The 15,661-nt window shown below is 33.5% G+C and overlaps 1 protein-coding gene across 1 annotated transcript in view; it reads left to right on the top strand.

Annotated features, from left to right (window-relative positions):
* The window catches only part of LOC100745603, a 32,487-nt gene extending 17,053 nt beyond the window's left edge, over positions 1 to 15,434 (top strand). Inside the window, exons 2-9 of the mRNA XM_003486476.4 lie at positions 5,573 to 5,661; positions 7,789 to 7,962; positions 9,449 to 9,672; positions 10,967 to 11,131; positions 12,346 to 12,724; positions 13,071 to 13,227; positions 13,339 to 13,912; positions 14,129 to 15,434. Of these exons, the coding sequence (XP_003486524.1) occupies positions 5,619 to 5,661; positions 7,789 to 7,962; positions 9,449 to 9,672; positions 10,967 to 11,131; positions 12,346 to 12,724; positions 13,071 to 13,227; positions 13,339 to 13,912; positions 14,129 to 15,262 (2,850 nt within the window). The 5' untranslated portion in view covers positions 5,573 to 5,618 and the 3' untranslated portion in view covers positions 15,263 to 15,434. The remainder of the gene's footprint in view (positions 1 to 5,572; positions 5,662 to 7,788; positions 7,963 to 9,448; positions 9,673 to 10,966; positions 11,132 to 12,345; positions 12,725 to 13,070; positions 13,228 to 13,338; positions 13,913 to 14,128) is intronic.
* Positions 15,435 to 15,661: the final 227 nt, after the last annotated feature.

Genomic DNA, 15,661 nt, shown 5'->3' with positions numbered 1-15,661 from the left:
CAAGCAGAGAGGGGGTGATTCTACGAGAAAAAAGAAGTCGAAAATATAGAATAAAAATTTTTTTTTTCAATTTTTCCATCGAGACAACGATCTACGGTGAGATTCGTTATAACGTACCGCACGCGTACCGAGCGAAAATTCAAAGTCGATTTTCTCGAAAACAAAGCCTCGAACGAAAAATTTTTATTCTATATTTTCGACTTATTTTTTCGCGTAGAATCACGTTTATAACAAACGTCTTACAATTTTTATGTAAATTTTCAATGCAGTCTCATCGCAGTGTTAATAAAATTTTAAACGCATATAATATACATATGTACGAAAGTTTTCCATAGAAAGCGTCCAAGTACTTTTCCGAGACACATTATATACTGTCATTGATATCGCGGTTACATCGACACTTTGTCGTCATCATCGATAATTATTCTTACGTTGACAATGGTATTGTCTAACGATATTATTTCTCAATAAACTAGATGAGATTGCAATTTGTACGCGTATAGTTGTAGTTCTGTTCGAGGACGATCTCGAAGGACGTAGAAGGACCGTTACACACGGTTTAATGGAAGAAGTGTTTATTGGATATTTCAGACACGAGTAGCAACAGTCGACTAATGGTGTTCGTCTGAATTATTAAGTACCTAACACTCGAACACTCTGCCAAACATGGTATTTGTCATATGGAAACCGCAACAAGAATACGTTAAAGATGATAATCGAAAAATAAATTTGGCAAATAGACACTGATATATGAAAACCCATTTATTCGTAGAAGCAACAAGCAAAAGAACGATTTAACTAAATATTACTTCAATTTATTATTAATTCAATTCACGTTGTTCGTATGCTTAACTCGTATTTCGTAATACGCTTGATTACGTCAGAGAAATCCGTGACTTCGTACTTAACAGTTATCCACGTTACGATAATTTATAGAATCACAGCCAGATTGAAATTAATTTCGATTCAAAATATCGTAATGCCGATTTGCAATGTAAATTTAGGTTCTCGGTTTTCCTTAACTAACGAACCATATTTCATCTTTTTTACAAGTCAAAAAAAAATTGATTTAAAATTCGTTTGCAGGTCTGTATTTTACTAATAACGATGTTACGAAGTCTCCCGTCGCTCTGTCTGTAAGTTGTAAATTTTTGAAATATAGTACTTCGTGCCTCGAGTATGAACATCTACGAGCTTCCGAAAATTCGTAACGTAATTTGAAGGAGCAAAGAGACACGATACTCGTCGATTAGAAACATCCCGATAATTCCAAGCTTCTAAAATACAACGCACACGAATTATACGAATTGTAAAATATTATCTCAAAGCTGGAACTGAGGAGTTCTGCGTTGTTTATAAGATTTCTTAAGATTTGAAGAATCCTGGAAGTTCCAAGCTTCCTCGGAATTCAAGATCTAGAATAAACACATAAACATTCGCAGTTTAATTGCAAGACATTATAGAGGAAATATCGAAAAATATTAGAACATCTGGAACATCACGATAAATATGTGTGTATAAATCTCCTTTTAATTCACGATCCTTTACAATTTACGCGTGACCAAGAAAGGCCAACCAAGTTGGTTGCAAATTGTGATTTGCAAAAAAAAAGAAAAAAAGAAAATACCTGCGTCAAGGCGAATAACGAAATGTTCGTTGCTTCACACTCTTTGCTTCAGCTGTATGAATGCACCCTAACGTTTCTTTGAACGTGTCCTGTTTGTATATGCGGTATCACAGTGGCGTAGAGATCCATTTGTGAGACCACTCCTTACCGCGTACGTATGGAATGACACCTTGAAACTCGGTAGTCCCTGAAGTACCGCGAATCAAAATTTGGTATTCAAAAAAAAAGCCCTTCCACTGATAATCCAAGTTTTACGAATAAACAGGCGAGAAGCAAAGCGAAAAGCATAGTGGAATTTTCGCTTGTTAGTCACCGTGCCAGCTTTTTCGTTTGAAAAGACGATACGTCTCGTGTAGCTGGCGCGAACGAAATAATATGACAAACCGCTGAAACGCGCGAATTGTCGATAATTACTTTTCAGCTTTCCTATTATTGCAGCGTTTCGCGATAGTAACGCGCGAATCAAGGATCGCTCGCGCTTTTTACCGCAAGCGCGCGGATTATACGAACACCTTGCCGCAATATCTTGAAAGAATACAAGTGAAAGGAACAGGTTATGAACTCACGATACTTCTAACATTGGTTTCGTCGATTTAATATAAAATTCTCTTATCAAAATTCCCCATAAAACCACCATCGTACCCAATGACGAATGCTCCGACGAACACGAAGACGAAAAGAGAAGATGAAAAAAGACGAAGGAGAAAAAACGATTAATTCGATTAATTCTTCTCTTTTCCATATGTTTACTCTCGTCTTATTTTTAGTATTAATTTGCAACTTTCGTTCGAAATCATTTTTATCCTTAAAACTTGAAGAAGAAATGTAAATGAAGATTTCTATAAGCAAACAATTTTTCTGTGCGAAGAAAAATTGATATCGTTTCTAGTGTTGCGAATCGATCTAGAATTATAAATTCCAGTCATGCCCGTTAAGCATCCAAGCTGGAACGGTATTGCCTTTTACTATTGTTTCACGCTAACTGATTACCAACACTGTTCTTATGCAATAATTTCGTTGCCTTCTCAACGGTCCGCGATTCTGTACATGTGCACGATGAGATAGCGCATCATTCAGGACGCCATTCATACGTCTCGTCTCGTCACGAGGATGCGTTGCATATTATAATGATGTATTATACATGTATATAAAGTAAAGAGTGGCTCTACATACTGACCTTATTTACGTACACTAAGTCTGCATACACCCCTTAAATACAAGATGTTAGCTTTACGAATCTTTCGACGTATTAGATCTCACCCGTTCTTCAGTTTCGCATCTTAACGTGTCCCTCGGTGTCAGTTTGACACATGGTAAAAATGGACAACGAAACGGAGAGACGAGTGATCAATTTTGAAAATTATTTTGTTGAGATTTCGCATTCTTCGCAGAGAATAGAAAAGAAATAAAAGTAAAAGTATTTGAGAAAAATCGTTCTGTAAATGGCCGAATAACTTTTTTTACTGGGAAAGTGTGTCAAATAGATACGAGTTACGGGTGAGAGTCGAGACACATATTGTTGAAACGTAACACAATTTACTTGCTATCGTATTTATCGAGAAATGAAAAAGACATAAAACATAGTGTTTCATATACACGAAATCACACAAATATTGAATATTATATCAATATTTTGCAGGTTCCTTATTCTCTTATGCAGGCATAAATAAAAACATCCTGCTATCTCCTTGACGTTGAACAAATTTAAGATTTTGCAGTTTCTGATGAAACTCTGTCTCAGGATTCTCAATATTTTAATTTTGCTAATTCCGCTTAAAAGTATCTTAATAATAATTACATCGATACATAAATATAAATAATTTGGTGATAAAGCGTCCGTTCTTAATTCCTTTAATGAGGTAGAAAATTCTATATAATATATATATATATATATATATATATATATATATATATATATATATATATATATATATATATATATATATATATATATATATATATATATATATATATATATATATATATATATATATATATATATATATATATATATATATATATATATATATATATATATATATATATATATATATATATATATATATATATATATATATATATATATATATATATATATATATATATATATATATATATATATATATATATATATATATATATATATATATATATATATATATATATATATATATATATATATATATATATATATATATATATATATATATATATATATATATATATATATATATATATATATATATATATATATATATATATATATATATATATATATATATATATATATATATATATATATATATATATATATATATATATATATATATATATATATATATAAATGTATTAGCCGCAAAAATGAGTTCTTTCTATTTTACAACTTCCATTTCACACAAAAATCGGAAAGAATTCATTTCTTCAGCTGATATATGGCAACTTATATAAAGATTAGACACAAAGTAAACGTGTGTATGGCTTTTTGCAAGGACTCGACACACGTGTTGTTTAGAAAGTAACTCGATATATCTACTGATCTTAATTACGTGTATGTATAAGAATTTCAAGTTTTAACATTTTGCTTAAACTGTTGCAAAGACTTAATTTTACGATACGACGTAGGCTTATCTGAAGATAACGAGGATACAAAAACTATTTGCATACGATCGTATATCTTAACAAATTTAAATAAACGAGACAATTTTTTGGAGGACCGCTTTTGTATTTTATTTTTGTTATTCTCGGGGCTAATTATTCATGTTGCCGTGATTAAGAATTCAGCATACAGATTTTGGCAAAAAATTGAATAGAAATGAGCGTAATTAACTGTGTGAAATGTTATATAAATTACATACAAAGTACAAAACAAAGGTTCAAAAAATTATGTAATATGATGTATTACTTCCTTATACAAGTATCTGATTGAAGTAGCCGTTATTTAGATATTAAACGTCGTACATAATGATACTAATTATGTAAAAACACTGTCACTGTCGTGAAAACGAATTTGCAAGAATTTCTCTAAAATTCGTATAATATTAGTTATACTTAAATTTATTTCTAATAAGGCAGTTTTTATAACGTCAAAGATCACACAATTTATTTCATTTCGTTAATGAAATAAAGAAAGATACATCCTCTTGCAAAAACGAACGTTCTCTAAGATCCTTTCAAGTTTACAACGATATATACAACAATAAAAGAAGAACGTATAAGTAAAAGATATTTATTATCCTTATTTGCAAATGTGTGCCAATGTTAATTACAGATGGAAGACATAGAAGTTTCAACACGTTGAATATTCCTGAGGTAGTTATAATTCAATAAATATCTTCTGCTTCTTATTTTTACTATCACTATTTCTGCGACTGATGTAACTGACGTGTCTTTTTTTTTCCTGTTCGATTATTTACAATCCCATCCACGGAATAATAATATTCCTTCCATGAGCCTTTCGTGACATATTACGTATAAAGTATTTGTTTAGGACAATTATTGCACAAAATCCATTATGCTAATGACGAGGGCTGTGAAGCGTGCAACGTTTGAAAAGTACGCCCAGCAGAACCATTTATTTATGCATTCACCATGATTACCTTCTTGGAATCTTCCATTACCACATTTATATTATGTAAAAGTATCGGTATTGTGCGGCGAGATTAATTTTTTTTTTTGTCCTCTGAAAAATCGTTTTCAACTGCGGTTAATTTTAAACGCAAAGACTATTGCGCAATTTAGAATTCAAGCTGAATTTGTACGGCGAATAATCGACGAGGTCGTATATTGAAGAAAGGGCTGTTGTTAAATAAGCCTTAAGCGACAGATTTATTTAATTTATATTTATTCGTGTTTGTTTAATACACAGTTATTTAAATAAATATATACTTGACTTAAGTTTATATTTAGTAGGTACATGCATATTTTATATTTGCATTTCTGTTTCAGATTAAAAATTCATGCTCTGGCGTAGAATGAAATCAAACTGACTACGATGCTGTCGAAATATTTGATTATTGCCATATCTTTAGTATGCGGTGAGTATTCGTCCATCTGTATTTTAATATTGTATTTAATAAGATATTGATATTATCTTAATAAGATATTGATCGCGAATACATGCAAATTTTTGTCGCCAATAGAGCTAATAATATTCATAAATTAAAAAGTATCTTTTCAGGAAATATCGTTTAAGAAAGACGATAAAGTAGGACGGGTCGATATCAGAATATCAATTTCTCTTGAAATCCTTTGAACATTGCCGTCTCTTGAGCGCAAGATATTTTTAAACCCATTTTCATGTCTCTTTAATCTTAGTACGCTACGTGTTGATCAAAAGGTTTCAGCTCGGATACCTAAGGCGTCTCTTTATTATCAAATGGCTACTCGTTCCCACACTTGCCACGTACTAGCTATATATACAAATATACGTGTATACACGTACTCTTCTGTAATGTAAAGGACTTCGATTTGTAAGCAACGTCGTGCTCATTTCGTTACAGCATCGACGAGCTCGAGACTTTGGACACGCCACTCGAGTGCAAAATTAACCATGATTCAAATGTAAATTTCGCGACGAAACGGATTTTCTACGAAACAAAAAGGAACCTACGAGGAACAACTTGCGCAATTTGAAATTTAAAAAAATCGTTCGCCACTTCTGCTTTCGTTTTTATTCCATAACGTGAATGAAATGATATAGAAACGTATCGTTTGCAGAAGCTGTATAGGCATTATCTTGGAACGTCATTCTAGACAGCAATTTAGAAAGTAATCTTTTTTATAAGAGATTGTCTTAAGTGGAAATTCTAGTATCCTTTGTGTAAAAAATAAAGAAGTATTGACACGGATAACAAGATATAAACAACATGATGGAAGGATTCGTCTTCTCTTGAAAAACAAACAATTCCAACGATATTCCTCCATTATCGCACAATTTTTTCCAAGTTTATTTATTCATTTTTCGAAAATTATGTAATTATAATTGTAATTTGTTTGCTGATGTATAATGCGTACCTAATGTGCGGCAACATAATCTGTTCAGGGAGGTTTCATGTGTTCCAAAAAGATTTCTACGTTCTTACTTGCAAATAAAATAAAGTTATAGTTACTTTTATAAGCGGGGGTTATTATTAACGCTTTTTTCTAAATTGTTACTATTATTTTCATAGGTAAGGGAATTCTATGAAACTCTATGTAAGGAGGAAACAAAGTAGATACAAGTATCGATGTTTCGTTATCGTTTCATTGCATCACAAAGGAATTATGTAATAGAAAAACGTAAAAAATATAAAGTTATTTTTCATTCGTCATAGATAGATTAGAGAAATTACACGCGTTTCGACTTCCTTAAGTTTCTAGATACAATTTCGTGAGCTAAAGCAATTATTACCTCATTTTATGGTAACTTGTCAATTTATTCCGTTCCTATCACATTTTATCTATGTAATAAATCGTGCAATAATACAAGTGCCTAATAGAAAGTAAATTATTGTAAGTTACACTATTGTAAATAAAATTATACTATATTCTATTTCTGGAAAAGTTTATTACAAGTATAGGTACGTCGTATCGGGAAAAAATGTGTACACAATTTTGTACGATTACGATCTACTAAATTTGAAATACGCACAAAGATGTTAAACAAATATAAACTGAAAAATTAGATCTCAATTGGTGCAAACGAACGCTGTAAACGTAAAGCTGTACGCTGTAAATGTAAAGTGGAAAATTCAAAATCGACGAAGGTAATCGCGTAATTCGATCGATGTTCGAATAAATCATTTGAATAAAATAAAATAAATAATTTGAATCGATGAAACGCGAACACGTCTAACGAAGTACGCGCGTTACTCAGTTTCCAACAAAAACTTAATTTCAAAATCCTATAAATTATTTCATAAATTCAATACCATACATAACTGACGCATTTCAATTTTAGATTCATATTAAAAAGAAAACTACAAAATTTCTTTGCATTATGTATTTACAAAACGAACATTCCTTTATGGAATTTCAAGCTAAAGTCACGCATTACCGCGTTACGTATCTCGCAACGTAACACATTACATAAAGACATTACACTTAACGACAATTCCTCGAACAATCGATCGTTTATGAAACGAAGATAAGCAATATTAAAAAGTATTTGATTTCACTTTTAGTTACAGAATGTGCGACCCAAGTTTACAAGAGTCAGTCGGTCGAGACCGCTGTAGTGATCAAACCGGCGGTTGTAAACGATGACTTTATTACACAAACCGTCTATGGATTCTTGGATTTCACTACCACGATTGGAAACACGGTGATGGTGTTCAGCCCACAAAGCGCGCCAGCAGGTACTTATTTCGTACTTTTCTACTTAAAAAATCATGATGGATCCTTACGCCCAAGAAGCGTCATTTAAATTAATCGATTCCAGCATCCCCATCGTTTTTAACGGAATCTCGTTATTCCAGAGAAAATACGTACTGTCCCACGTAATAAATTGTAATTTTTTTTTTATATTAACCTCGAGTGACCTCGTTCCCGTACGTGTCCATCAAGGCACTTTGATTCGCAATTAGCGATAACACCTGCGAAACACGCGATAAATGACAATTTTTGCCGAAGACGAAGCGGCTAAAATCTTATATCTTGTAATCTTCTTCTTCCATATAAGTATGCCTTTAACGCATCAAGGGCCAACGCTTTGACGCAACATTCCATTAACAATTTTTTCCCCGTTCCTTTACGTTACTGAATTTTATTTCTCAACATAATGATTATGAAAGGGAACGACACGGATTTGCTTAATATTTTCTTTTTTTTAATATTCCTTAATATTTCTTCTCTCACCTAGATCTCATAAGTGAAGAGATCATCGCGTGAAGAAAGCAGTTCCACTTTCCAAAAATTTGAGTAAGCCGACAAGAATCGATGAAAATTGAATCGCCTCTTAAAACTATACTGCTATAAATTTATAATTAACCGATGTTCGTAGTAATAGACCGCTTCTCTCGTGACTCTTTCAGTAAATTCAATTTAAATATTGCAGCTTCCTCTTATTGCTATAACGCTCTCCAGTTGTACGAATTTTGAAGGAATTGAGATCGTGTAACGTTACGATGATCCTTTCATTTCAAATCTCTAGAGCTTCTGACGCCAATTTATTTTTTATATCTCCATATACAAAAATATGTAAATTGTTCTGCCTCTGAACAACGTTGCGTTGAAGCGACACTATGGATTAAATCATTGCTTAGTCCTTGGTAAACATTGCCAAAACTACACTTGAGCGAAGAGATCCGAAGAATCGGCGAATTCGTTGAATTATACCAAGGTCTTAAGTTGCGGATGTTCTTGACACATAGTTTTGGCTACACCTTGCCTGTTGTCAGGTGTTTTAAGAGAACGCTTCCCGTTTGTCATCTTATTGTTCCTTTACAACCTTGTTCCTTTATCAACCTATTGTTTGACGTTTTTATTATTGTATTGTATTAATTTCAATGTCTTCGAATTTTCGCTTCGTATTTTAGCACAGAAATATAGAATAAGAATGAAGATCGAGTCAACATCGATACTAATGTAACGTATGCGAAGAGATCGATTTTTCGTAAAGGTTGAATATATAATTTTTATTCTATTTCGGAGGAGGTGAAGAAACAGAAAAGAATTGAAAGATCGCGTAATAAAAATTCTGGAAAATTTTGCGAATCGAAAACTGGGAACTTAAAGTGTTCGAAACATTTGTCAGTGTTAAATAAATGTTCGCGATTTTTTCTTCGATATAAGAGTTCGATGATATTTTGATGATTCTAATTACTCGTCGAAACCAACTTGCAGACGGGGGAAAAGAAAAGAAAAGCAGCGTTTCCATTATTCAAACGAAACCGAGCGAGACGAAGGAAAAAGCGCCTCCTGCTATTCAACCAAGCAAGACGTTTAAGACAAATTCCGTGGAAGAAACGAAAAAGCAAGTTAAAGGCACGAAGGTTGTTGTAAATTCAGTGATCGAGCAGAATGTCATTAATTCTGAAGATAGTGGATTACGAACTGTAAAAAATCAGGTGAGATAAATTAGCGATATTTTTCGTGAATATAAAGAAAAAGAATTATATAACTATCGAGGCAAGAAATATTCGCTAGTATAATCGCACGATTTATTGATCATACGTTGATTATCATTTTTGACTCATCGTTTAATTTTAAAATCTCGTATTATATTGCGAGAAATAGAAATATGGTATAATTAAAATATGTATAAAATAAGCAGTAAGTTACTTTCCTTTCTACCAAGCAAACTTTTCCGGTTTAAGCCGTTTATTCATACTTATCTATGTCTAAGTAATAATACACTGGTGTAAAAGATTTCTACTTTCAAACGATCGCCTAAACTTAAAGTAAATGATTTAACCCGCTATCGCATATATCGTCTAATATCTCCAATCGATTTCGTATTTTAACGCTTTTTGAATTTACAGCAAAGCGTTCTATCTTGAATACTAATGAAATAAATAATTACGAATTGTGATAGTATTCATACGAACGTCTTGCCAATGAAATAAATTGATTCAGAGTGGAGGTAATGTTTGTATTATAAATTTCAATTTATTGAACGTTGAAAGTTAAACTTTTCTCATATACAACTTTCTTCCAATACGTTGTGTTGGAAATTCCCAATTAAATTTCATTTTTTCCACATTGAATTAAAATATAAATATCAAATGACTCTTGTGAAACATGGGAGTATATCGAGGTCTTTTTACGTAACGCATCTTATCGCTTCGAATTATATTAAACGAAATGATACGTAGATTTTTATATTGTTTGACGATTTAAAAAATAAATGACATTTATTTTATATAGTTGTGGAAATATGATGCAAATCGCACTTCATGTAGAAGAACTTTGGGACGAAGGTGAAACACGTCCAGACCAAAATCTTGTGAGTTAGTTCATTCTTTTATTAAACGTTTAAAGTAGTATTTATATATTTTCAAAAATTCACAAGCTAGTTTAAATACTTTTGCAATAAGTGCTTATTTCATGTGTATATATTCAACCAAACAAAACATAATTTATATGCTTTGAGATGATTACCAAAAGAAAAGGAGGAATTATATGCTGTGCTGAATTTAAAGACATTAATCGTCGTTATACTTGTTACACGAAAAGACCTCTCTCTGAACTCCAAGGATAATAATGAAAAATTAATAACCAATAACATTATACTGAGCCCATTGCCATGAAAATAATGTGTATCATTTCATATACTCTACTTACTAGTAATAAATAAAATTTATGAATGTTCAATGTAATTTACATACATTTCCTGCTTATTACATGCAATATACGTTACAGGAACCGAAGACTCAAACACAGGTAATGACAAAGAGTCCTGTGATATCTTCGCAAGTGCAGGTAAAATCAAAGGACGAAGCACCAGTCGTTAAGAATAATCTTGCGGAACCTGAATACGACTTCCTATCGAAGCAACCTGCAGAAGTAGTTGACGAGACGTACAAGGTAAACAAATTGGACGACTCTTTTTAATAAAATATTGATTCTCAAAATTTGTTAGAATCGCAAACAATATTCTAATAGGCGTGTTAATTAAATTTCTAAGTTTTAAGTTAATATTGCTTTATATGCTATATTCATAATATTAATATAATTCTTCGTTAATCGATTTTCTGATAATCATTTTACTATCTTGTGAACTCGTAGCTACTTTATTGAACGATAGTGAATAATTCTGCGTTACATGTACAATTAATTACAGGAAAGCCTTCCGTTCCAAGTCATTGATCAATAACGCAATTTTTCACCTATTAAGCCTTCCTCATTGCATATTATTGACATTGACACAAATAGTTGCAGTATCGTACGTAAATATGAGATAAGGTGACTGAACCAGTAGATCTAGTTCTCGCTGTTGCAAATTAATAGATTCTGAAATATTTACATGATTTATTATAGATTCTGAAGAATAAAGTGTTACTGAAAACGATCGAAAGTCTAATTTGTACTCGTAAATTATATTTCTTACAAGAATGTTATAATATTGAATCTTTTACAGAAATGTGTATTTTACAAAGAACGAAAATGCAATATAGATTATGTTTATTGAGATTAATATTATAATTATATAGAAATATGATTACAATATTGTAATAAATAGATTTTAAATGTACAATCCTTGAAATACAAAGCGTTGATAATTTTCTTTGATCGAAGTAAAAGTAGCTATTTACTATATAGTGATTTATATTTCCTTTAGATATATGTATCTCTATTCATCTTTAGATTTATTATCACGCAGAAATCGGCCATGAACCGCGTGAAAGTCGAATCCCATCGTCAGATCGCATGATAAACGATTTCACCGTTGTAGCTCATCGATTTGAGGCTTACGCTTAAAGTTCACTCGAATAAAAATCTGAATGTCTAACGCGTAAGAATGGCGAAAGAATGTTCATAGTTTAATTATTGTCTCCAATTTGAAACTAACTTTCTTTCTAGACCATTTGCTCGTAATATTCGTAGAAATAATTAAGTATCGACAATTTGGTTTTTGTAAAATACACAAAAAAGTGCAGTAACAAGATCTGCTCAAAAGCCAAGTAAATTTTTTGAAAACCAATTCTGCTGGCAATTTCAATTACAAGATCGATATTCCTTTAATGAATAATGTTCAGATCGCCTCAAAATTAAAATAATGTTTGTTTTGATTTTCACAGTTAATTAATCTGAGACCCTCTTCGAAACCCCATGGAAAACCTAGACCTACTGGTCGACGAGAGAAAGAGAATCCAACTGGTCTAGTTACGAAGCTCGGTGGCACTATTGTTAAAGATGGATTGACCACTGTTCACGAAACTAGCGTGATTGGTACTTACATAAACGGGAAATACGCTCAGGTGCTTCAAAGCTCGTCGAGAATTCTCTCCGGAGCTCCGCCAGTTCCTGAAGGGAAAATTCGCCCCTCTAGTACACATAGAATATTAAAAACTATTGGACCGCAGCAAGGAAAGCTAAAACCACAACTTGAACCTACACCAACGACGCAGCAAGAAGAATCATCGCTACCCTTGGAAGTTTTGTTTAGTTCCCCAGCTGGTAAAATGTTCTCAGTATTATATTATGTTCGTTGTTCTTAGGATGTTTCCATAAAGACGTTTAAGTACCTTTTTTTAATAGATTATTAGCAATTTAGTTGAAGTTACAACTTGAATTTTATAAAAAATTCGTTCGTTTTAAAAATTTTAACAGTTGTAATATTCAATTAAGATGTTCTAATCTCAAGAAATTGATATTCAAATATTTCAAAAATGTAATTGAGCTTAATGACATTGACACGATAATATTCATCTAAGTAAGATATTTGGAATAATAATAAAATACATTTATCAAGCCTGACGCATAAATGGATAAATACGACATAATCTTAGTTTCACGTTGTTAGGTTCCACAGTAAGGAGCACACGGAAAAACTCAGGCCCAAATTTATCACGACCGAAGTTCCGCAACAAAATTAACGATGATTACGATGGCAGTGGTGAGGTGCAACAAACGAAGCCGGGTAAAAATCGAAGCAGTACCACCTCAAGACCAAGTTATAAGTTAGTATCTTAAAATTGTCATATTTTCATGTGGCTTTTGTATAGTAACATAATTTTACTGATAGATAGTATAATTTAAAAAATTTACTTTTAATACTCTTATTTTATCAGAAATCGAAGCCCTCCAACAACAACCACAGAACCACCTGTTACTCGTCGCCGCAGCAGCTTTCGACCAAGTAATCAACCAAGTTTGCCTTCGAAGCAGAACAATAAAAATAAAAACGAACAACAACCAGTTAGCCCTAATCCTGTGCCGAAGTTGAAGCTACCAAGAACACAAGGGCGTTGGTCTTACAAGACGACTCCTAAACCAAGAATCGCTATCCGAAAACAAATCGATGTCGAGGACGAACAACGTTCGATATCGGAAACCAGCACAACTGAGAATCCGGTAAACGTCGACGACAGCAAAACTACCGCATCTTCCGTTTCCACGTCTACGGCGGCGGCTGCTGTTGGGGTAGGTCAACAGGTCAATGCTCAGAGAAAAATTCAAGAAGCGGTAAACGATGAAGAATTGGATCCGAGCGAAAGCGAGGATGTTGCCAGTGTCAGCGTTCAGGATCAACATCCTGAACAAATTTTACCGATCGAAACGGTCAACGTTGAAATTTCCACAGCTGCTGATATGAGTAACGTGTACTTCGAAATTGCTACTATTAAGTCACCATACACTTTCCAGGTAAGAAATTGTTTTCATATATTTTTCTAGAAATGTTTCAATTCTGACAGTACTTTGTAAATTCGATGAATTATATTTAATTCTATTCTATTGCAATTCCAGTTACAAATGAAATAATTGTTCAGTTTTATCAACTAAAAGAATACTCGATAGTTATTGCACAAATTTGCCTTTTGAAATATTTTGATAAGATATTTATTTCGTTCGATAAAACAGGTTGGAACATTGAGAAATACTCGCTACGTGACAGTAACTTCAACGCTGAAGAAATCATTTTCAACGATAGATCCATCCAGCACGGTATCACCGTCAGAGCCGCTAACCGAGAATCTCCTAGCAAATACTGCAGCAGCGTATGAGACGACCTTGCCATTAGATTCAGCCGTGGCGACTCTGCCAGCTATATCTTTAGAATCTGGCCAAGCGACTCCACCTTTGGAGACTTTGACCGAGACCTTCTCTACTACGCAAACTCTACTCAAAACCCATCTACTTCCTGTAATACACGGTGGTAACACAACCAAACTGACGCTCGTGCAAACGTACAATATCGCACGTGTGGTTACTGCTATAAAGACTTTGCCACCAATGGATATATATCAGTTTATTCCCAGCAAAGCGTTGAATGAGTTTAACTCGAAGCTGGATGAAGCAGGTAGCGAACTTCATCTAGAGTTAGATGTCGGTGACGAAGACAGAGATGACGATGATATTCCCAAAAGGGTAGTGGCTCCAAACAATGACATGGATTCTGATCTAGAACCTTTCAAATCAATTTCATCTTCGAAAGCAAAATCAGAAACTCCGAGCACTTCCATCGAACCGCACTTGACTCCCGATCAATTGGCTCTGTTGAAATATTTCGGTCAACAGCAGCCACAAGTGATCACCACTTCACGACCGGTCGTCGTTCTCGACACGCTTTACGAGTCCCACGTGATCCCGGTAGTGAACAACGGCAATACGATTTATTCGACGTTATCCAGGCCAGTTGGCACTGTGCCACGAACATCTTATGAATACGGAACGTCCACGATTGCACCGGTTCTGCCACCGCAATTACCACCGCAACTGCCACCACAATTGCCGCTATTTCCACAGCAACCCCAGTTCACGGTGACAAGCGCTCCTCTGGTCACGCAAACGTTCGCGACGGTGTCCGATTCGAAAATTCTGAAGCTGACATTTGGAGCGAAAACGGCGTACACCACGTTGTTCTCGAGCAGGGTAGTACCAACCGAGATTACCACTTATGTTACGAGCACCATACCCCTACAACCGACAGTCCCAGCCTTCCCAGGTTATTATCCTCCGCCTGTTGGCTACCCGCCTTTCCCATTTGTAGGATAAAGCCTCAGCAACCCGCGCTAAGCGTGCAGGGATACGAGTTGCTCTAAACATATGGAGAACTGAAGAATGTCATTTTCCAAGAAATATAATTTCTGAGAGACGAACAAAACCCATTTGCATCGGATCAATACTAGAGATTGATGATGATCCTAATGGTAGATTCGATAGGTATGGCTCAAAAACGTACAAATCAGTGAGAAATGATAATTATCGAAGAGTAAGAGAAAGGATAAGGAGAATGTCATTGAACTTCATTGAGAAAAAATCGGTTTTCGATACTCTAGTCCATTAATAACAGAAGAAAGTTCGATGAATTTGACTGTATTGTTCAGAACATGATTTATTTTCTAATTAAAACTTAGGAAAGAAAATGAACAAATCTTGCAGTTCCAGTTGCCA

This window comes from Bombus impatiens, unplaced genomic scaffold (genome assembly GCF_000188095.3).
Source record: "Bombus impatiens unplaced genomic scaffold, BIMP_2.2 scf_0114, whole genome shotgun sequence".
Taxonomy (NCBI): domain Eukaryota; kingdom Metazoa; phylum Arthropoda; class Insecta; order Hymenoptera; family Apidae; genus Bombus; species Bombus impatiens.
Note: the sequence above shows the minus strand (reverse complement) of the source record. Positions and strands in the feature narration are given on the sequence as shown.